Below are 23,553 nucleotides of genomic sequence, written 5' to 3'. Positions count from 1 at the left end.
AGACAACTGTGAAATCAAGACCAAGAGATCAGTTACATATCAGGACCCCATTCCGACAATTTATCAAAAGTCCTCATGATGTTTACAACAACAGGTTATCAATCTACGGATCAGATAATTGTTATTGTAATATTGAATTAAATCAGTCTGCATCAATAAATTTTCAACTTCAATCCAATTTTTTTTTGGGTGTTGTGGGGGGGGTTGTATGGTGTTAAACCCCAAAACCTTCTCTTGGCTACGCCGTTGCTTGAAGTTATTTATTTCGCTTCTCATTTTCCGATATGTTTCAGATCGATCCGATGGTTATAAGTTAGCAAAATTGCAGTCAGAAAGTTCGCACAAATGAACATTTTTGTACTGATAAGTTATCAAGTTCCTTCCAGATAACTTGGAAGTGTTCGGTGATTATTTCTAGCGGTTGTAGATAGTAAAATGAAATACAAAATTCGTTTTATCGAAATAATGTTTGGCTTATTTCAATGGATTATTACTATATTGAACAATAAATAAGCGACAAAGAGTAATCAACAAACAACAAGCCATAGCTTTTAAAGTATTCAAAATAGATATTTGAAGTCTTCAGTAACGTTATTCGCAAAAGTAAGAGCTACAAATTTGCTGAAGGCATCATTTCGATATAATCACTTCCAAAAAAAATTGTGAAAATATCTCACTCGTAGGGGGATTAATCAGCAAAAGCACAATACCAAAAGAAAGGGGCACATTGCCTCCATTAAATTCTCCGAAGATACTATTGACCTAAAATAAGCCGTTTTGGCGTTAATAATAGATTACATGTTTTTGGTCATATTTCTGGCAATGGGAAATGATAAAAATCTTTCGTCCGCATTTAATGTTAAATATCTCTTTTAATAATAGTCCGATTTCAACAATCTATAGCTTGTTCGAAAGGTATTCGTTAAAGCTGTCTAAAAACATATAAATTGTTAATCTACATTGTCAATTTCGGCAGATAATTTAAAAAAACTGCAAAAAACGCCATTTTTGCGCATTCAAACATTCATATCTTGGAAACTAAACATCAGAATCAAAAACAAATTAATAGCGTTCATACTGTTTTTTAGTTCTTTCATTTAAAATTGGTTTGGATAAGATCGGTTCAGCCATTGCTGAGAAACACGAATGAGAATTTGTCCGTTACATACACACACACAGACACACACACACACAGACATTGTCCCAAATCGTCGAGCTGAGTCGATTGGTATATAAGACTCGGCCCTCCGGGCCTCGGAAAAAATCTTGAAAGTTTGAGCGAATTCTATACATTTCTTTTATAAGAAATGTAAAAAGATTTTTTTATTTTCATTTAATGACCCAATTGGATTAACCCTTTCATGGCCAACTTTTTGCTAGTGCAGGTAGGGTTTCAAAACTATTTTTCCTTGTAAACGGTGGGTTCCAGAAACACGAAAAGCCTTTTTTCATAAAGATAGGTGTTTCCCTCGCAGTGCTAGAAGCTGCTCAATTTTTATCTTCAAATACTCAATAAAATTCTCCTAGAATAGTTACAATAGTTCACTTGCGTGGAAAACGTATCCAAAAACAGTCAAAATTGATAAGTTTTATTATTTTTCAATAATATTACAACATAACGAAGATATATGAAAAATTTTGTTTCCGTCATCAACGTAAACTGTGCCTGGCAGCACTGCTCCATTGGAATTCAAACAGGCTAACTGCAATAACTTCAGTTCTAGAGCTGATCCTTGTAACTGTTAATACTCAAATGAAAGGCAATAGTCACATTAATTAGCCATACTTGTTTTTGTGAGCAAATCTTGCCTAAATCAATAGTTATAGCTGTTTAAAAACGTTGTTTTCCACAAACAACATGGCATTAAAACAAAAAAAAAATGAAAAAATGGCTTTTTTTCACAAAAAATACTATAACTTTGCGAATTTTCAACCGATTTGCAATAAATCAAAGTATTCTAAAAGGTGAAAGAATGGTCTAGAAGCGGTATAAAATGGAATCTCGAAATTTTTGAAAAAGTGCAATTATTTGGAAGAGTGAAAATTGAAAAATTGGATTGTATGGAAAATAGCACGAAATGTGGCGGACATTGAAATGAAAAAAATAAAAATTCGGAAATACATTGGTAACACGCAACGATACTAGAAAAAATAGAAAATAAAAATCAGCGTAAAAGCGAGTGAAAATGTTGTCTACTTCAAAATTAAATTAAATTAATTGAACGATTACATTATACCAATTGTTACTTACGTAGTAAAACAACTGGTAATTAATCTGGTATTGTCATGAGTCACATTTCCACTAACAGCATGAAACGAAAACAGCAACTGGGGTACACTGGGGTACAAGTGTACCCTACGCCATCTTTAATTCCTGCTTCCAAGAAGGCCAAAAGCAAACTGACTTTTCCACCTTTTCCTACTCTTAATAAGCTCTAAATTGAGCTATGGTTATGGTCTCAGGTCGGCAAATGCCATATTCTCGTTTTCACACGGCTCCAAAGATGGCGTAAGGGTACATTTGTACCCCAATGCAACGTTCTAGGATTAACATAAACGGTTTCCGTTCGTTTAACTCTATTCAGGAAACGGTAATTTTTAGAAGCAGTAGAGTAGTTGTTTTGACAGTTTAGTGAAAAAATTTCCGTGATAACAACCGGCACAAAATGATCTACTTAAAATTTAATGATCGAATTCCCCAGGGCATACGGCTGCTGCAGGAAACATTGAGGTGATTTTTAATGTGTCGACATGGTGGTTTTCACCGAATGCGGATATAATTTGTCGTAAAAGCGAATTGTCCTCCGCACTACTGTGGTAGACTTATTTTGTGGCGCTGCGAGTCTGTCGTCAGTTGTCGCAGAAAATAAAGTCTATTACGAAGTTTTACTTGCAATGTAATAAATATAATAGCTGTACCATTTTACGACTATGTTCGACAAATGAACCAAACGGTACTAATTGGACCAGGTTCTCCTATAAGTTTTATGTAATGATTACAATAATTATAACTATAGTTTCAATTATTAAAATAATTGTAATAATTAGAATTAGGATAAATATATTAATTCTTTTTATAGGTGGTTGGAAAATAACAAATTCACAAGCCTTCGAACTTTGTTGCTATAGTTGCATAACCTGTGCCCCATGCACGGAGTACGGCACTTTTCAAAGTCAAAAAGATTCCCCTGTAAACCTCTAGAAGGATAACGTGCGCGAAACAGCAAAGCTCTCGCATTCTAACCAACTTATACGATGATCTTCGCTTCGAGTAAAAGAAAGTTGACTGTCACCCATGGCCATGGCCAACTATTTCCCCAGCCTAATCGAAAGCCATTCATACAGTGCGAATAGGCTCCACACTCGTCGTTGCTGCTGCTGCGGCTGCAGCCCGTGTAAATTCACTGCTGCCCGATGCGCTGCCTCATCGTGTACCTACCTACCTACCAACGAATCTTTCACACAGGAAGGAAGAGCTTTTCGTCTGCAGGCACCGCGCGGTGCGGCGCGTGGTCCAGTCCAGTAGAGAATGAATATATAAAAATTTACCAACCCGACCACATTTCGCTCAGTTGGTTGCGATCGGCCAGATCGTGCGGACGTGTTTTTTTCTTGCGAAAGTCGCCTGAATCGATGAAGTAGTACTAGTAGGCTGTGGTAGGTGATTAGATGCTGGCTGATGGTCGACTAGTTGGAACGGGAGCTCGTTGGACAATCGAAAGAGCAGCAGCTGATAAAGTGTGTGAAAGTTCCTAAACAATTATTCGGTAGCCGACGACCCGAGCGCTGGAAGTAAACATTTGGGCAAAAGATTAGAACTTGATCGAATCGGTGTGCGAATTGTATAGAGTAGTGAGGTATTAAGTGAAATTAAATGTAAACCGTTGATAAGAAATGCAGTGAAGCGTCCGATAATCGAAGTTAAAACCCGATCGTTGCAAAAACCCGTGTTCCTGATTCGTAAACGAAAAGTGAGTGTTTTAAGAAAAAAAACCCATATTTTTAGGGATTTCTCTCTCGGCGGTGGCGTTCGATCGTCTGATCGTCTGAAGTCTTCTGGTAACCTGGAAAAGAGGCCAATTTGCGAATCTGCATATCCTACCCAGCGCCCATTCATTGGCACGCGGTGTGCCGCTACGCATCACCCTACTGGGCGTATAAAAATATGACACGACCGATTATAAACAACAGTTATTTCGCTTACTTTCTTCGGAACTGAACGAACGGTTGTTTTTTTTTTCATTTCTGTGGAGCACGACATACCTTACCACCTACCTACCACCACCGGTGTGTGAAGAGGCAAGGGTAAGACGACGACAATCATCTGATCTGTTTCTTAGGAGGAAGAGAGAGTGGGTCTGTTGCAGGTATGCCTCCCGTGATTGTGGGTTTGGTTCCGCGGGCAGTCTGGTACTGGCGGGAGATTTGTGTCAGTGAAATTTCAAGTTTGTTATATATGTTATGGAATAAGTGGTTTTGAATTGTCAGGAAGTTACACCAAATATTGTACAGAGTGTGAAAATTTTCGCCTAAGGTCTTTATTTCTACGAAGTAAATGTCAACCAAAGTAGCTTTTGGTCTATTTGGGTCTTCTGAGTACTTTTTAAACCGGGAACCCTCATTTTGAATGTGTTTAAACATCTGCACAGTACTCATAAAGAATGAAGCGAAGCCTACTTTGTTTATTTAAAAATTCGTTTGTTTGGATCTTTTGCTCTCAAGCAAAATCATGCTTACTTTGTTTTTGAATTAGAGTCGCTCTAGCTTCGTTCAAAACTGTCATTTTTTCATAGATTTTGAAAATATTAGATCGAATCTAGAGCGACCCGACATCAAAAACGAAATCAGCTAAAGTCTCTTGGTGTGATCAGTAAACCTTCCGCAGGATCTTGAAATATTACCAAAACGACATCCATATTTTACATTGGCAAGCTACTTATAAAATTTCACTTTTTACGGTAGCCAGATAGAAGTTGTCCGCCTTCGGAAATGTTGCAGAAAAAGTCGTTTTCAACAATTATGCTGAAGGCACTACTTCTCTTACCGCAGTCATTTTGTTCTTACTTGGAGTTTTATTCACTAAAATAGGAATCCTAATTTATCCTAAAAACTTTTTTCATTCTGTCGGTTTTTTTGCTGGCATTTCTTTGTTTTTGCATTACTTCATTTATTAATTATTATGCGTGAAAAAAGGGGCGCTGCGAGTCTGTAAAAAGCAACGAATTTGGATAAAAAATCTGGCGGAAGAGGACGCTAGAGGAATAAGTCTTAATATTCTTCGTCCGTGAATTCAACTGCTGTTGCCGAGGGTTATTTCAAACGACTATGCACTATGGAACGATCCAAACCAGTATCTCAGATTAAATAATCCGTGTCGTCTAGATTTCTCTAGAGGAGGCTTGTGGAAAATAAACTGGTTTATTGGAACCCTAGGGGATTTCCACTAGACTAGTGGATACCTGGATACTTGTTTGTAGTTCGCCAAAAAGTTGCAGAACCGTCTTAAGACCACTCGGAGCTCGTATAATTGAACAGAGGTAAACAGATGTGGAGATTCATCCGATGAAAATGATAAAGTATCACATAACACAGAGGATTCATTTCAGCATACCGTGTTTTAAACGAAGGTTTCTGAGACAGCGCAATGGAAATTAGGCAGATAGCAAAACATTTAAATAATGAAATTCGCAGTTAGCAGTATACAGATAGAATTAATACTTGGTAATAAAACCTATAAAGATACTTGTCGTTGTTTGAGAGCCTTGTTCAAGAAATAAAGAAGATGGGTTGAACACCAAACCACCGAAGAATATTTCGAACTTTATTATGTGTTCAAGGTTGTTTTTAAAAACGAAGCACTCGGCTATTTATATTTTGTTAAATTCTTGATAGTGCGTATTACTTAACATCTGACTATTTTACGTCAGCAGAGGCGAAAAATTCTTTGATAGATGGACGAACATTACTACTTCAAAAGTCTATTACTAAAGTATCGCATTTTTTGATCCACACTAGACTTCCCATGAACATCGACAAGTTTGTACCTGTGTACAAAATTTCACGCACGCGTTCATCCTCAAACATGCTTCGTCTCGATGTACAGGTTCGCCTCGAACAGCGAACCCAAGCGAACGATGTGCAAACTCTAGTTCAAACATCCGTGCACGTACACCGAGTGCGTACACGAGAACGATTCGCACAAGGCAAAAAGAGTCAACGCTAGTGATGATGAGAGTGAGAAAGAGAAAACTAGTGCCTAAAACCTACGTGTACGCACACCGTGTACGTACATGGGGTTCGGTTGTGCAGGCGAACAGGTGCACGTGTTTGGGTACGAAATAGCGTGTTTGAGTTCGTACACGAAGTGTGGGTTTAATATGAGCACAGAACCAGAGCGAACATTGTGTGCGATGTGCATATGGGAAGACTGATCCACACAAAACGGACAAAATTAAGAGCATGATGACAGTACAACTCGTAGTTGCTACTCCGTGAACAACAAGCGAAATTTGCGCAGAAAATCAACGAATGGGGCCTGTGCTGGGAGTAGCTATCCATCCTCAATGTTCACGTTTCGAGAGTTCTATACTTTGAAATGCCAATAACGGCGCAGGCCACGTGCTTACAGTCATCGGGGAAGGAAAGAAATGTTAGTGTAACAAACGTTGTTATAGAGACCGTGTATCTCCAAGTTTGCCACGGGAAGGAGTTATTGTTAGTAGGGCGGGATAAAGCGTTAAACAAATCTGGATTCACCTTGATAAGTGATACAATCTATGCAACTCTCAGAAGTGTATTGCTCTGGACTGCTGGTTAAGGATTCTTCTCGCGAACTGTCAATTCTGCATCTTCATATATAATTCAAAAGTCATCATTTACTCAGACAAGACCATGCGTATTCCTCACTGCCAAAGTAACAAAAAACTCTCAAAAGTAGAGCTCAATTTGTTGTTAAGGACTGAGATAGCTGAAAACGAAAGTGCATATACCATATATTTATTTGAACTGAAAACAAGATTTTACAGCGACGAAGAATAAAAACCTGCATAAAATCTTTATTCAAGATTTGTATTGTCACGTTTGTCAAAATTCGGATGTAATAAAGCATGCGGTCAACAATATGTAAATTATAAGCGATTCCAATGACGAGAGCATACGATGTGTTCATTTTGACCAGCATAAAGATTATTATATAAATAACAAATGGAACAATAAGACAAACTGTCGTAATTTAGACGCTTCTTTCAATTGGATGCCAATTGCTGCCAAGTAATGCATTAGCAATCAATCGCTAAAGTATCGATCTTTGATTGCCAATTGGTGTCCATGGAAGCTTCCGCATGACGCGTTATAACAGCAGAGAGACATCAATAAGAAATTCGAGAGAGTGACTAAAGTGTTGCGACTGGTTGCATTTTTAAGTTCATAAGTTAGAATTAAGGATTCGCCATCCATTAGGATAGTTGGATTGACGGTATTGCATCTTTAAGCAATATTGCATGTACTTACTTGAAACTTGGGCTACAGCAGCTCCTCGATACGCCTACGTTGAATTGAGTATCCTCCTCAACTGGACTCGATCCTGGGCCAATTCCAGTCACCCTGTACGTTGAGCGCCCTCCGGACCTCCTCAACCGCACAAAGCCATCGTGTACGCGGCCTGTCACGAAACCGATGAATATTGTCTTCGCTTGACGCTCATCCGGCATTCGGACCAGGTGTCCAGCCCTCCGCAGTTTGCCGTGTTGTATCAGCTTCACAATATCCGTCCCTTTACATACTTGGTATAACTTATGGTTCATGCGACGCCGACAGATTCCATTCTCCTACTTACCGTCGAGTATTGTTCGCAACACCTTACGCTCGAGTACTCAAAACGCTGTACGGTCGGGTTCCTTTAACGCCCATGCTTCATGACCGTATAAAGCCACCGGGAGAATCAAGGACGTATATAAAATTTCGTCTTCGTTCGTAGACTACGGGACTTAACCTGCCTTTGTAATAAGCCCTATTTGAAGCTGCAATACGCCTTTTCACCTCGCAGGTAACATCGTTATCGCACGTCACTTGAGTTCCATGGTACACAAATTCATCTATAATTTTAAATATTTCAACATCTAGCACCACTACCACCCATGTTGTTTACCAGCGACCATGTACTTTGGTTTGTCGGTATTAATCATGAGTCCCATTTTCGCTGTGTCCCTCTTAAAAGGCGCAAATGCCTCTTGTTCGGCAAGTTGATCGATGCCGATAATATCTATATCGTCCGCAAAGTCCAGGAACATGTGCGATCGTGTGATGATGTACCGCTCCTCTGTACACCAGCTCTCCTAATCGCTCCCTCGAGCGCTATGTTGAGCAGTAGATTAGACAGTGCATCACCCTGCTTCAATCCATCCAAGGTTACGAAGGATGTCGAAATCTCATCCGCAACCCTTACACTTGATTTCGATCCATCCAGCGTTACACGAATCAGCCGTATTAGTTTCGTTGGAAAACCATATTCTAGCATAATTTGCCATAATTAATTTCGTTTCACTGAATCGTACGCCGCCTTGAAATCTATGAACAGATGATGTGTCTAGATTACATATATCAATTTGGTAGTGGTGCATCGAGGAGGCCGGGAGGACTTATTGGGCCTTTTTATGTTGCATGCTCTTTCCTACTTTCACCTGCTTAAATCAAAGTTCAGCCCTTAGTAAGTCTTTCTACTGTATATGAGGTGTTCGTAATACATATGTTGATTTTTTCGTGTGCTGTATGTTTTTGCCTTTCTCACCGTTTATTTCTATTTTTTGCCGTTCCACGCACGATTGTCACAATCTGCTGTCGTTAGCCCAGAACACCTTTACTGAATGAATTTACGTTGTTTCTTCTTTTGTTTCTTTCTTGGCGACACTTAAAAGAACACAGAAATGTGTAAACGTCTATACAGTTATACATACAAATACCCACACGATAAAAAGAAGGCGAACAATGGCATATGAGCCCTCGAGCCTTTCACGACAATACAAACTAGATTTCACACGCGATCATTCACGCATATCCACGCCCACAATCTCGCAATCATATAAACATCCTGGCGATTAAGTTAACGTGGTAGATCTTACGAATTTCTAAAGGGCGGTCTCATGTGCTGCCATAAAAACGCCCGCTCTCACGCGATCTCGAAACAAACGCATCTGGAAGCTTCCACTCAAAAATACACAACTTATATTCACTAGATACCACATCACATGGCTCCATAGTTGTAGACCCCAGCGAGATGGGGGAGCTCATTTTCTTCCTTCGTTTGAACCGCACATTAACAAGCCTACGCGAATAAGCAAACGGCTACACGGTTATTTAAACGAATTTAAACCCGGGAATTCCGACAGGATGCTCAGGTGATTCGCATTTGATAAAAAAAAAGCCAAAACATCCTGACCTCTGGGATAGAAGACAAAGGGTTAAATCGTCGGGACACTCCAAACTTGCTGATATTTGACACTTTCCTAAAATGTATTTCTTCGCCTCTTTACTCTTCCATGAGAAATATGGCTTTTAATATTAAAAAATACTTCGCACCTTATCGTTGCAAGATAAAAAAAACCAAGACATAAAAACGCCCATACGATCATGTGATCGATGACCGTTAATCATTCAATATGTTAGCACTAACGAATTTATAAACGCCGTCTCGTGTGACCAACGCGCGTTCCCACGCGAACATAAATCGGTCGCGTCCGGAAGCCTCTACCTTTGGATAAAATAGCCTAGGTCCCCTAGGTCAATTTTGGTCTAAAAAATCATACTCATACACTAGATGTCTCCTTGATCGGATACTCTAATGATATGGGGGTACTCCCTTCTAGATCTGAACCATACACTCAAATTTGCCGCAAGCCCACGTGATCAAATCCGTTAGCCTACAAACGTTCGAGCCTTGCGCTATAATACAGTCCTAGGTACAAACTCGAACATGAAATTGCGATCATCCACGCAACGTTCTTGCAATCAAGTGAACGTTTCAACACTTACAATCAGGGATGTAATGCACCTCAGAGCAAATAAAGAGAAAAATAAAAAAACGCTCTTTGCACTTTTCGGGCGAACCACCGCTCTTCTCTTTCACAATAAACCTTTGCACTCTGATGTGTATTGCTCCCATACGTGCATTCTACTCCATGTCTGCACACCTCAAAGAGTAGAAACAAAGAGACTCTTTAGTGTGAATCTTGGTCCCACGCGCACAGAAGCAGAGAAGGTAACCAAAAATCACTTTAAAAACGTTCTTCCGAATAAACTTTATCTGACTTGTAGTTTGATTCGCCTTCCTACCTGCTTGCCAAGGTGACTCTTTGAACGAAATTGTGCAGCTCTTGGTGCACAGACCGTTCTCTTTTTCGTTTTCAAGTTTCTTTTTGTTCGGTCGTTCCGCACATCGCAGTGTTTTTGAGCTGCTCTATTGTTCATCGGTGTATTTCGCTCTTTGTGGCACATTGTGTGAGCAAATAACAAACCTGCCTACAATTTGTAAACGAGGTCTCAAGTGAGATTATTCAAACGCGATTACCTGGACGATCATGGATCGGGCACGTCCGGAAGTTCATACCCTTGGTCCTAGCAGCCTAGCTCTATGCCTTCAGTTTTAACATCTGAACCGTTCACTCATTAAAATATTGGATTCGCGGTCCGCGCAAATATTCAAGAATCCTCGCGAATATACAAATACGGGAAGACAATCGAATTCATACATGACGTTACATTCACAATATCACACACGACATACAAACTCTCATGCCACCGAACACGTTAACATACAATCGCTCGAATCATTAGCGATTATACTCGAACACTTAAACTAGCTGTCTCGAAAACTTGAATACACCTCGGTGATTAAGTGAACATTTTAGCACTTATAAACTTATAAATGCGGTTTCAAGCACGATGAATCGGTTATATCCGGAATTCCCTGCCACCGGTCGTAGCAGCTTCGGTACAGGGCTTCAGTTGGCCCAATCTAATTAATGCGCCAATATACAACACGTTTCCTGGCGACATGACCGGGAACTCTAGTGATATGGCGTTCATTGAAAAGTATTCAAACTGTATAAAATTCAGTAAGTATTTCTACCACGGTCCACGCGCATATTTAAAACACACGCGAGGATGCAAATTGCCAAACGGTTGTAAAATCGAATTTAAACGCGTTATTACATCCAACCGATCCGAACACATTTCGTTTTACTCCCAGATTATACGAAAATAGCCCGAAAAACGTAGTAATTACGATCTATTTGTCATAATTTTCGTTTTTCGTTCCAACATGATTTCACTAAACGACAGTAGCCTCGCTATATGTTATCCATCATGAATTTTCAACCAAATGTCGGATGTCACCAATTGTTTCACCTATTGAACTAAATGCTCGTCCGCTTCGGACTAATGTCACGAACAAACACAATACATATTTTACTATAAATACCTAATCTCTCTTCATTAGCACCCTGAACTTATTCAACACGATTACCGCGAACAATGGGAGAAAAACATTCGAAGGTACCAGCCCTGAATGGAAATATGACGAAATATATGTAGGTACAATGCACATGTTACGCTGGTTTAGCGATTAATCGTGCTGCTGCTGCTCTGTTGTTTGAGACGATTGCGCATGCCAGCATTGAATCTCCACAAACGGAAAACACATTTTTTTCGCATACACACAATGTATTTAAAATATACGAAGGAAACCCATTTTCAGATTGCATTCATTTAAATCCAACGATGCGTAACCTTTTTTATTTTTTACCAAAATTTTCTACTATTCATTTTTTACATAACCTCGCATACGGCGAATTAGTTAAACGGTAGATTGAATGTTTTGTTCACTACGATCATATTTTGAATGGTACTTAGCACCGGAAAGAATCGAAAAAGTGAAAAAGTTTTCACTTTCCGAAGCTTCATGCATGTAATTGAACGGTGAAAACGGAACAAATCGGCATCGATAAAAGATTTTCCTACCAATCTATCAGGTCGGTTTCTGAAGATACGGGACCTTCTGTCTGGCGGAATACTTGGCACGGTTCCGCACATATGAAAATATGGAAACGAGCTTGGTCAACGCGTTGTACATATACTATGCAATAGTTTTTTTTTGTTTGCGTAGCGAGGGCGGGAGCTTCGGAGAAAAGCGTGCACTGATCGATTAGTGAAGTGCTGATGATGTGCTGCCGGTAGAAGGCCAATGTGAAGTTCAAAAAGTTCTACCAATTTTCAAACATATACCGTAGAAAGAAAAGTTTTAAACTAGCTAGAAAAACAATTACATTTACTTACGAGTAATTTGTATTACTTAGCTTACACAAATTTCATCATGCCTATTGTAGCAGTTTTATTGCAGTTAGTTGGGAATTACGTCTTGTTTTATTTTTACAATTTGGTTTTACCACATACGTGGGAATCTCCATACCACATGTATCATTCAATTATACTTGACAGGTGTAGCATTCCATTATATTGATTCGACAGAAAGTTAATGCAGCAGAGTCGTTTTTATCAGCCCCTTTGCTCTATTTTATGTAGACAAAATGGAGACAATGACAAAACATATTTGTTTATCTCTTTGTAATAAACCGAAACTACTAAAATATTCTTATTTAGCCACTAGACATAGTCTAATAACCCTGGCTGGAAGATAAAATCGCGTCAAAAAGCTGACAAAATCGGGGGTTGATATACTTGGGTCTTCACTGTAGTTTCTTTTAACCTGAGATATGATCATTGAAAACGCATCATTTGAGCTTTTTAGTGCCAAAAATTCACGCTAAATATTTCACACAAAGTTGAAAAAAGTCGTCGATAAAACTGTGTGAGTTTGAAGCTACACTGGATCATCTTCGTACGCGACAGCTGTGTGGCATTTGAACAAAATCATGTAATCTGATTTTGAGATATTGTAGGAGAAGGAGACCGATAGACTAGAATGAATGGATTAGGACAAAGGCAAATCGCAGGGACGCACATAACGTAGTTGGTAGGCTGATTGCTTTGTAGGCAGCTCACCAAGCCTCGATTCCCAGCCCCGCACATAGGATTAGACATTTTTCTCAGCCAAAAAAGAACTGAATGAATAAATGAATGAATACCTCACAACAATTGCAGACGAAACGGGAAATGTCACCCACTAAAACACTGCCTAAGACCAATTTCAACGGGCCGTGATTCTGGTTGTGATATTGATCGTACGGTTCTGATGTGCGTTTTTTTTGTTCGCACTTGATACCGTGTTGATCAGATTATAAGTGATGTAGCGTTCACCAAACCATCGGGGTGAGAAATCTTGAGCGTAGTTGTGCGTGGATGATCGCGATCGCATGTTCGTCTTTGTGTATCATCGCGAAAGACTCCAGCATTTGCATATTAACGTGTTCGATCGCGTTGGCGTTTGTATGTCGCTTGTGTTAGTGTAAATGTACCTTCGCGCGTTTAAATTCGATTCTACAACCATTTGCCCATTTGCATCCAAGCTTGTGTTTTAAATGTTCGCGTGAACCGTGACACAGTGGATCGGTTTAGAACAAAAGGTGGACTGAAGTCAAAATAATTGTTTTATCATGAAGGTTCATATTTTTTAAAAGAGATGTTTGTGTGCTGACTTTTCTAGGATATTGAAATATATTTGAATTAAATTTTACCGCTTATTAGGGTGGTTCAAAAATAAGTATTTTGTTGTTACGGGTCGTTTGATTTTTCAATAATAGTTGTGGTACGCTGATTTTAAATTCATACCTCAATATTCTGCTTCAAAAATGACGATCACCCCATGTCACTAGATTTCCCGGTCATGTCGCCATGGAACTTGTTGTATATCAGTGTATTGATTAGATTGGGCCAACTGAAGCCCTGTACTGAGGCTGCTAGAGCCGAGTGCAGGGAATTCCGGACATGACCGAATCACCGCGCTTGAGACCGCATTTATAAGTGCTAAAATGTTCACAGAGGTGTTTTCATGTTTCCGAGACCACTAGCTTAAGTGTTCGAATATGATCGCGAAGGGTTCAAGCGACTGTATGTTAACGTGTTTGATGGTGTGGGCGTTTGTATGTCGTGTGTAGGTAGTGTGAATGTAATGGTTGTAATGTAATGGAAATTACATCGGAAGATCGCAAAAAATAAGTCACTAGTTGGTTTAGTTATTGTTTAGATAACTGTTTGTTATGAATTTTTAATGAATTCGAACTTCTAATGCGATAAAAACAACGACGCCCGTGAATGCCCGCGATCACACTATACTCATTCGAAAGCTTTTAATATTCTTTTTAAAAGACTCAATACATAAATACATAAATACATAAATACATAAATACAAAATAAGTATGCTAGCTTTGCAAAAACTTGCGGTAAGCAGTCAAAATTAAAAAAAAAACTGAATGGAGACGCATGGCTATTACTATATTAAATTTGAATAACCACTTTATATCTAAAATAACGACACGAATACATGAATAACTTTCAGATAGCGTTGAGAGCAGGATCTTACTAGTGATAAAGAGCGAGGAGCCGCGTGGGAAGTATGATTTTTTGTATGGTAAAGGTATTCAGAATGTTTAAAAAACAGTAAATATTTTCAACCTTTCCAATTATGTCATACAAGGTTTCTGGAACTATTTCTTGCTAACTTACACAGTAATTGTCAAATTGAATGAACACAGTTGAGTTCTAGTCATTTGGTAAGACTATTTTGATCAGAATTTGTATAGCACTGCATTCAAATAAAATAAGACCATTTTTAAGTGATCTATATACGCGAAAAAACGCTTGTTTTATTTTTATGTAAGATCTGAAATAAGCAATATATGTAATTTCAGCGAAAAAAATTGCTAACCGTCTTGTTTGTTAGTGAATGTAATTAAACATTCCACTAAGACGCTCAAAATGTTGGCTTTGAAAAATAAAGAAAATGTAGTTTTCATATCAAGCAACCCACTAATAAAATAAACGTTCCAAAATTAGTCGAACACATCTTATTTGATTCGTTAAAACTAAACAATTATTTTTGAAGACCTATAATGCGATGTAAATCAATTCGTTCCGATATAGAAAATTAATTCAGCTTACCATAATTACTTTAAAAAAATCATTTTGAGCCACCCTAATAAGTAGTAAAGTTAATTTCTATTTTTAAAACCAAAGTAGAAATTCAGCGTACGAAAATTTCTTTAAATTTTTTTTTTGAACCTTCGCAACAAAATAGTTATTTTGAGCCACCTTAATGTATAATAAAGGTTTTTTTTCCAAGTGTTAATATCAAAAACGATTTGGCACATGAAAATTAATAAACAAAATTTTTTAAAACAATTTCGATAAAATATATATTTTTGAGACACCCTAATCAATAGTAAATGTTTATTTTTAAAATGTTTTAATATCAAATACGAATTCAGCGTACCAAAATTACATAAAACCGTCGTCCTATTTGAACCGATACGGCAAAGTTTTGACTTTAGTCCACCTTTTGTACTAAGTCGTGCCACTGTGGGTGGGGCGCAGGACTCGAACGTTTGTATGTTAACGGATTTTATCACGTGAGCGTGCGGCGAATTTGAGTGTACTGTTCAGATCTAAAAGGGAGTACCCACATATAACTAAAGTATAGGGCCCTAAACCTTTTAGTGTATGAGTTTGGATTTTCCGACCAATATTGAAGGCATAGACCTACGCTACTAGAACCAAAGGTAGAGGCTTCCGAATAATGTTCGCGTGGGTATAATCACACTCGAGACGGTGTTTATAAATTCGTTAATGCTAAGATATTGACTTGATCACCGATCATCGATCGCATGATCGCGTGGGCGATTTTATGTCGCGTATGCTAGCGTGTTTATAACATCTCGGGTTTTTTTTTGTGTTGTAACGACATTTAATTAGCAGGGGACTGAAAAGTGCGTATTTTTTGTATTATATTATTTTATATTATTTTTTTATATTAAAAATCATAGTTCTCAAGAAAAAGCAAAGGGGTGAAGGAATACATTTTAGAAAAATGTGAAATATGAGCAAGCAAGGGTCAGGATGTTTTTTTTCCAATTCTTATCGAAAACATCACGTTCCACGTACTTCTACAAGTTATGTATTTTCCACTAGATTATTGCTACCGATTTTCAAAAGCTAGCGGTTTGTTTTGTTAATATTTTTCTCTGCGTAACCAGGGGTTGCAACAGTAAAGTTTTGTGAAATAAACAACGGAACATTCAATGTTGCTAGTTTGATACAATTTCTAACCGAATGCCATATTTGACAGTACCAGTTACCTGAGTCACTGGGGGGTAGTCATATTTGCGATACACTTTTGGAAAGGTAGTGTCTAGTCGTGTCGTTGGTCAAACTCTGTATGTAGAGATAGGGATGCCAGTTACCTGAAATTTGCGTATGTTACAGCAAATACGCGCGGGGAATGCATCACTGTTTAAAGCCAAAGAAGTTCAGCGTGGCCACCGAGATTGTGGGAGACTATTCTAGAGGTGGAATACTAACAATTTAGCGGATAAAAAAGAAGTGGGTTTTTTGTCCACTATACCAGATGCCCCCCTTAAAACATAAAAAAAGTTTTCTTAGTAAAATGCCAAAATTTGTTTTACCTTCTAAAATCTACCGAAATTTAAAAAAAAATTGCTGTATACTTCCGAAAAAACGAACAATTTTTGTTAATTTTGTTATTTTACTTGAACATGATTATGTAAAATCCGTGCATTACGGAAGAAAATCCTATCCAATCTGCTCAAGTGCTCAATATCAATAATTTGAAGGAGAAATCTGTAGTCATCATTGTCGATTCGCTGTAGTGCTCATGCAACAGGTGACTATTCGAAACCAATCTCAATTCTATTCAACACGCGCTGGATTACAATTAGGTTCTTTACTGAAACAGTTAACCTCACTTTTCTCGACAGTTCGCTTGTACTGTTTACATGGACCTAGAAAAATTTGTGGACGACTAGATTTGCTCGAAGTAAATCGTAAAGAATTTTTTTTAAGTTTATGTAAACAGTACAAGCGAACTGTCAAAAATGAACACTCAGTTCATTTGTGACGTCACCGTCAAGTATTCAATTCGCAAACAGCTGTCGAACTAATTTAGTATGTGCACCCACACCAGAAGTCCCGTAACCCGATACATTGGTGTAAGAATAGAACATAGCAGGCGATCAGATTTCACACCTCTCTTGGAGACAATGTAAACAACAACGCTCCCCACAACAAACATGTTTTGGGACTTTCAAGGGTGTAAATTGAATACTTCAAGCAACGAGGCGTTTTCAAAGCAGCGTTTAGTGCCTTGTATCTTTATCGCCTTTAGTTTATCGTGTAGAGTTCGTACTTGTATTCGCTTTCATTGTACGACGAAAGAGAAATTTCCAAATAGTAGGTCAATAGTCAACAGTGCGATGGTGGGTGACAAACGACAACGAAGATGTGGTAAAAGCAATGGCTGTTGGTGCCAACATCAGCTGACGCACTGTTTGGTCGCACTGACCTTCAAAAAGGTTCCGGAGTGCGTTCTCACATGTTATGGATGAATGCATATAGGTACATACAATGACCTTGAAGGTGGCTTCAACGGATAATAGTAATAAATCAGACAAAATAAAGTTCTTATTTTGATATTTTGCAGGAAGTTTACTTCCAACATTGCGATCTCTTGGCAGAAAACGATTTGGCGGTGTTTGTGCGCGTAACGGAGTTGTTAGTTCAGAACAAATTCTGTGCAAAGTACGAACAGGTTCACCCTAAAAAGAGACGTGATAACTGGCTTCTTGTTTTTTCTTCGACGTTTTTCTTTTTTCGCAATCTTTAACCCTGCTGAAAACAAGATCGTTTGCTGTTGTACTGGGCGGTGATGAAAAAAGTCCAGCGAATCGGTATTCAATGAATGTTAAGCTTCTTAGCGTGACATCTTATAATATTTTATTATTTTTATAGACGCATATAGATACTGAAACAGAACACAACCATGACTAAAACATAGTTGTTATCGACAAGATCGCTTCACTTGTACCAACACTGAATATTTTATTCTGCTGTATGAATAAAATATTAGCCTTTACTAATATGTAATCACTCCAAGCATATTATGTATGCTACGGGGAGATAGCTGAACCGATGCGCTCTGATTTCAATTGAAAGGTGCGTTACGTTTGTTGCTAGTTTTTAAATCGAATTTCTGGTTCCTGATATACGAATCGATGAGTTCGGTCAGGCGTGAAATTCTCACCGGGTTATAAAAATTATTCAAACCATATTAATATAAATTCCTGGAATTACATGTCTAGATCGTTGGTTGTTGTGAAACTTATCGGTGGCTGCTCTGCGTAACAAGGTTTACTGAATATATTAGCATATGATTTTACAAAATTATTGCACCTTTAGATGGGTTTTATCAATGACTCACTGAAAAACACCATCCAATACGAATGCAACACTTGGATATGTAACAATCCTGTGCAAGCAAGCACCAAACCCAATATACGTAATACAGAAAGTCAAAGTAAAACTAAAGACGCTTCCCTTCACTGGAAACGAAACTGGACTGGAGCAAAGCAAAACAAAAACCGCCATACCTCAGCGCACAGACCGATGCCGATCGAAAATGAGGTGATCCCATTTCCGCGTCACTTCGATAAGCTCGCTCGCTCTCTCTCTCTTTCTCTCCCTTCCTCTCCCTCTCCGGTGCTTGAATGGGCTAAACCAGGTGAACACCGCGACGTGCGCCAATTTCACTCCACCACATTGTCGCTCACACCGATCGACCAGGCTTTGCCACTTACGGCATTTGTGCGTGATCGCGACTTGGTCGAACGATCGGGCCTCCGGGATCCAACAACAACAACAACAGCAGGCGGTGACGCTGGTGAGTGTATTGAAAATATGCGGTGTCAACCCTCTCTAGTCAGACAGCTCAGCGACTGCATACCGTTGTACAGCTAGTAATTATGCGCTAGAAAGTTATGGGACAGTTCCAACGATAGCTGTTATTTCTTTGTGGGGGGAAGCGATCCATAGAACGTGATTTGATTGTTTTCTTCGATGAGAAAGGTTAGGGAACCTACCGGCTAATAAAAATAATGTGTATTCACTCGTAAAGATCCACCTACCTTGAGTCAACAAGAGCAATTACTGATTCTTTTCGTGTCCAAAATTGATCGCACCAATTTACGATCACCGACAGAACACAAAATTTACCATTTTCAGGGTTCGGTGCACTACCGTCGATTAATCCTAAAGTGCGAATCAAAGTCATAAAACAGCTCTTGTTTTGTCTTTCCCATATTGTTTAATGAAATCGGTTCCGTCTTAACCACTCAGCATTGCGCCGTTGGAAACTGGTTCCGCGTGTGTGCCTGGTATACAAACCAGTCCAAAGCGATTTTCAAGTGCATTGTTTCACGGTCATCGTCACTAGGAGACGTCGAATTAACGAGAACCACCGCCTGCTAATCGTTTAAGGTGTCATTGAACTGATGATTGTTTGCATTTCCTTCCATTACAGATCATCACCTAAGCTGAAATGTTGTCGTTCAAATCGATCGTGCTGGCAGCGGCCGTGCTGTATGCTGGGATCACTTATGCCATTCAGGTTCCAACCGTCGATCAGTTGAGCATTGCCAGCAACGATCGGCAGGATTTTGCCTCGCCCTATCATCAAGCACCGGCTGGAATCGGTGGCAGAGATGAACCGCGAGCTTACCGACCGGATACGTCGTCTCTGGATTTCGTGTACCATAACCATGAGGACATGACCAGATATCTGCGAGCGACGACCGCTCGATACCCTAACCTAACTGCCTTATACTCCATTGGCAAGTCCGTTCAAGGTCGCGACCTATGGGTGATGGTCGTTTCGGCTTCCCCGTACGAACACATGCTCGGCAAGCCGGATGTTAAGTACATCGGAAACATCCACGGTAACGAAGCCGTCGGTCGCGAATTGCTGCTTCATCTGATACAGTACCTGATTACCAGCTATACTAGCGATCCTTACATTAAGTGGTTGCTGGATAACACTAGGATTCATATCTTGCCTTCGCTGAACCCGGATGGGTATGCCGCGTCCAAGGAGGGTACCTGCGATGGAGGCCAGGGACGCTACAACTCGCGAGGGTTCGATTTGAACCGGAACTTCCCGGATTACTTCAAGCAGAATAACAAGCGATCTCAGCCGGAAACGGAAGCGGTTAAGGAGTGGATCTCGAAGATTCAGTTTATTCTTAGCGGATCACTGCACGGTGGCGCACTGGTTGCCAGTTACCCGTACGATAACACACCTAATGCTAGTAAGTATCTAAATTAATTTAGGATTTATAAAAAGAAACCCGATTTGATTTAAACCCATGCTAACACGGGAACAGAGATTTGTCGATCTTCGTCGACGTGTGCCGGTGAGATTTGTTTCAATTTCTATTCCAAAACCTAGTTCCTAGATATCATTCGTATTCTCACAAGTTTCCCCTACCTTTTTTTTCTCGCGTACTCCAACATGACCCCTCCTGAGCTCAGTATTCAACAGCTACGTTCAGCAGCCGTCGCTGACACCGGACGACGACGTGTTCAAACATCTGTCGCTGACGTACTCCAACAATCACGCCAAGATGTCCCGTGGAGTTGCCTGCAAATCGGCGTCACCTTCGTTCGAGAACGGAATCACTAACGGGGCTGCTTGGTATCCGTTGACCGGAGGAATGCAGGACTTTAACTACGTGTGGCACGGATGTATGGAGATTACGCTGGAGGTGTCCTGCTGCAAGTTCCCTCCGGCTTACGAGCTTCGCAAGTACTGGGACGATAATCAGCTGTCGCTGATCAAGTTTCTAGCTGAAGCTCATCGGGGCGTTCAAGGTTTCGTCGTTGATCCGAATGGGAGTCCGATCGAGCGGGCTCAGCTGAAAATCAAGAGTAGAGACGTCGGCTTTGTCACTACCAAGTACGGCGAATTCTGGAGAATTCTGATGCCCGGCGTGTACAAACTGGAGGTGTTCGCCGACGGGTTCGTTCCCAGAGATGTTGATTTTATGGTTGTTGAACAACATCCGACGCTGCTGAACGTAACCATGCAACCATCGAAGGTAAACTATTTGTAATGTAATCCACCCACAGTGTAAATACCTAACACCTAATTTTGTCTTCCGATCGCACGGATGACGGTATTCTATTCGGCACACGGTTTTGGTCCACTAACCTCGCTTGTCACTTTACTCTTCTCCCTAATCGATCAATTTCAGCCGTACTTATTTGTAAATCACTTAAAACCCTATAACAATCACCATTAACAGTCAATATCAGCTGAGCCCACTCTTCCCGAGCGTGGTGCCGATGCCTCACCGCCACCATTCGAAAAGATACCCGTGTTCGCTTCACTAGCTCGGCCCGGTTCGATCAGTAGTGTCACAACTAGTACCACAACTGCAGCCACGGTAACGACGAAACCACCAACGGCGGCCATCATCACTGCTGCTGCAACGACAACGGAAGCCGCGATCAGTACGACCGCCGGCAGAACGTTCGGGAATGGTTCGATCGAGCTGGAACTGCCACACCGAAACTCGGAGAGTAGCGATCGACTGGTCTTCACATAATTGCTGCATGGGTTTCGGAAACCACTGTAAATATGTTTTACCTATGTTACTAACGATTGGAAAATTGTGTATATTGTTGGACTTGTACAGTGAATTATTTTTTATTTAAAATTATTCTGATAGTGTATGAATGCGTTTTTTTAATAATTCAAGTCATTTTTATACGCTGGTGACAAAAAGTTACGTAAACAGTAAACAAAGAGCACAGCAAATGTCATTACAGTCGAGCTGGAGCTCTGAAAGTAACGCTGCGTAACATAGTGTACCTTGCTTCATCGTTTTCAAAATTATTTGAAGAATATACAATATCCTATTCAGTGTTACCAGTTACATCGGATTCGTCAAAAGTCCTAGGCTTGCTGGAAAATACTTGGAATGTACTAAAATCATGTTGTGTTATGTGGATTATTATTTGGCAAAATAACGCTTCGAATGAATGAATGTATGAAATCGTGAGGCATTATAGTATAGGTGTTCACTTTCGTTATGTTTGAGTGTGTTGGTTTGTTACTAGTGAAATTAATCATGGCGTCCGGGAACGCGGAATACATCATCGACAAATCGAAACGAAGCTTGCAAGCACGTGGTGAAATTAAATATGGTGGCCGGGCCCACTAAAGGGTAAATGTTTTCAGAAGTAAATAAGAGACCATGTGCTTCTGTTTTCTTCTTCGTTTCTTCTTTACTCGAAAAATGTGACAGCCGACGCAAACATAGAAAAAAAATGTGGACACCTGTACATCTCGGTATGCAATGACACTGTAGATATGTTTGTATGTGAGCTAGACCTAGCCGCTAGCATGATCAGTTCTTTCTAAACAGCATATTTCTCACCATCCCAGCAAGCCAGTTAAAGTGCTGTTTTCCTCCCCCCTCGTATCTTACAGCGCAACGACGGCGCCTACTATCGTCCCGTCCAATCATCCCCATCGCAGTACCGTCCGCAGCTAGCCGTCCCGGCTGCCCAAACTGCGGGTGCTGGATCTCCAGCCGACGAGGGTATCCTTTCGACACTGAGCAACGGTTTCAACAGTTTGGTGAACAACATTTTCGGTTAAACAACAGCACACAATCAACTGACCTCAGGGGTTCCGCCGGAGGGCAGTGTAATCGGATGCAGTATTAATAAAAAATGGCATAGACAACAACAAAAATTCAGCTCGGAAGCGAAACTTCCGAGGGTATTCATCAGATAACATGCTTATTGATTGGTTGCTTGGCAAACCAAATTATTTTTGCACTCTAACAAACAGCGGCTAGCATAAACAGGACGATATAATGTGCGTGCTCCAGTGATATGACGATAACATAACTTTTAAAACTTGAAATGAATACAATCCGACTTAGAACAAATCATTAGACTAGTTAAAACTTGAAAAGGATATATATTTAAATGCATATGCAACAGAAGATATTCGATATATGGAAGGCGTTCTCCAAACTATGTTCACATTTTAGTGATTTAATAAGAGCTATTGTTCAAAATAATCGAATGAATCGCTTCCAACTCACAAATTCGTTGTTAGGCACCTAGAATTACTGTTAAAAGAACTTATTATAGATTCAGATGATGAAGACTTATTTATTACGATAATAACGGCACAAAAGTCGTCAAATACACCAAGGAAAATAAATGCGCATAACAATTTCTTTAGTCCGAAAGTACCTAGGGTGACCGTACCAGGTCAGTAAAAGTCGAAAAGGGGTCAACTGCCCTACTACCCCCGTACCCACTCGTTAGAATGTGCCTGACGAAATTCTCGCCAAGTTAAAAAAAATCTGTGGGCCTGGCAGGCAGACTACTGCAAGAATGCCATTCGTCATAATTCGAGCACCTAGCACTTCTCCAGATTTCCAGGCACGCGATTCTTACTACACCACAATCAGCAAAAGTTTTAAGCTTTTTTTGAAGACATCTGCAAACCTCAATTGA

General features: G+C 39.8%; 1 protein-coding gene across 4 annotated transcripts; it reads left to right on the top strand.

Moving 5' to 3' along the window:
- The first annotated feature begins 3,568 nt into the window (after window positions 1-3,568).
- On the top strand, window positions 3,569-23,254 carry LOC131684256 (carboxypeptidase D). Of its 4 annotated transcripts, XM_058966954.1 has the most exons (6): window positions 3,569-3,971; window positions 19,538-20,321; window positions 20,397-20,426; window positions 20,545-21,110; window positions 21,318-21,646; window positions 22,508-22,647. In XM_058966954.1, exons 2-5 carry the CDS (start codon window positions 19,556-19,558, stop codon window positions 21,618-21,620), a joined length of 1,665 nt encoding a protein of 554 aa, XP_058822937.1. In that variant the 5' UTR covers window positions 3,569-3,971; window positions 19,538-19,555; the 3' UTR covers window positions 21,621-21,646; window positions 22,508-22,647. The 4 variants fall into 4 exon arrangements, with proteins under 4 accessions (XP_058822937.1, XP_058822956.1, XP_058822946.1 ...); XM_058966973.1 differs by lacking the exon at window positions 21,318-21,646 and having other exon boundaries at window positions 22,508-23,254; XM_058966963.1 differs by lacking the exon at window positions 20,397-20,426.
- The last annotated feature ends 299 nt before the right edge of the window (window positions 23,255-23,553 follow it).

This window comes from Topomyia yanbarensis, chromosome 1, assembly GCF_030247195.1.
Source record: "Topomyia yanbarensis strain Yona2022 chromosome 1, ASM3024719v1, whole genome shotgun sequence".
Classification (NCBI taxonomy): domain Eukaryota; kingdom Metazoa; phylum Arthropoda; class Insecta; order Diptera; family Culicidae; genus Topomyia; species Topomyia yanbarensis.
This window is presented reverse-complemented; position numbering and strand designations above follow the sequence as displayed.

Excerpts from the sequence above, each read along its gene's own strand:
- LOC131684256 (XM_058966954.1), top strand. The coding sequence starts at position 19,556 with ATGTTGTCGTTCAAATCGATCGTGCTGGCAGCGGCCGTGCTGTATGCT. Across the intron at positions 20,427-20,544 it reads ATCTTCGTCGACGTGTGCCG|TATTCAACAGCTACGTTCAG; the intron begins GTGAGATTTGTT and ends TCCTGAGCTCAG. Across the intron at positions 21,111-21,317 it reads TAACCATGCAACCATCGAAG|TCAATATCAGCTGAGCCCAC; the intron begins GTAAACTATTTG and ends CACCATTAACAG.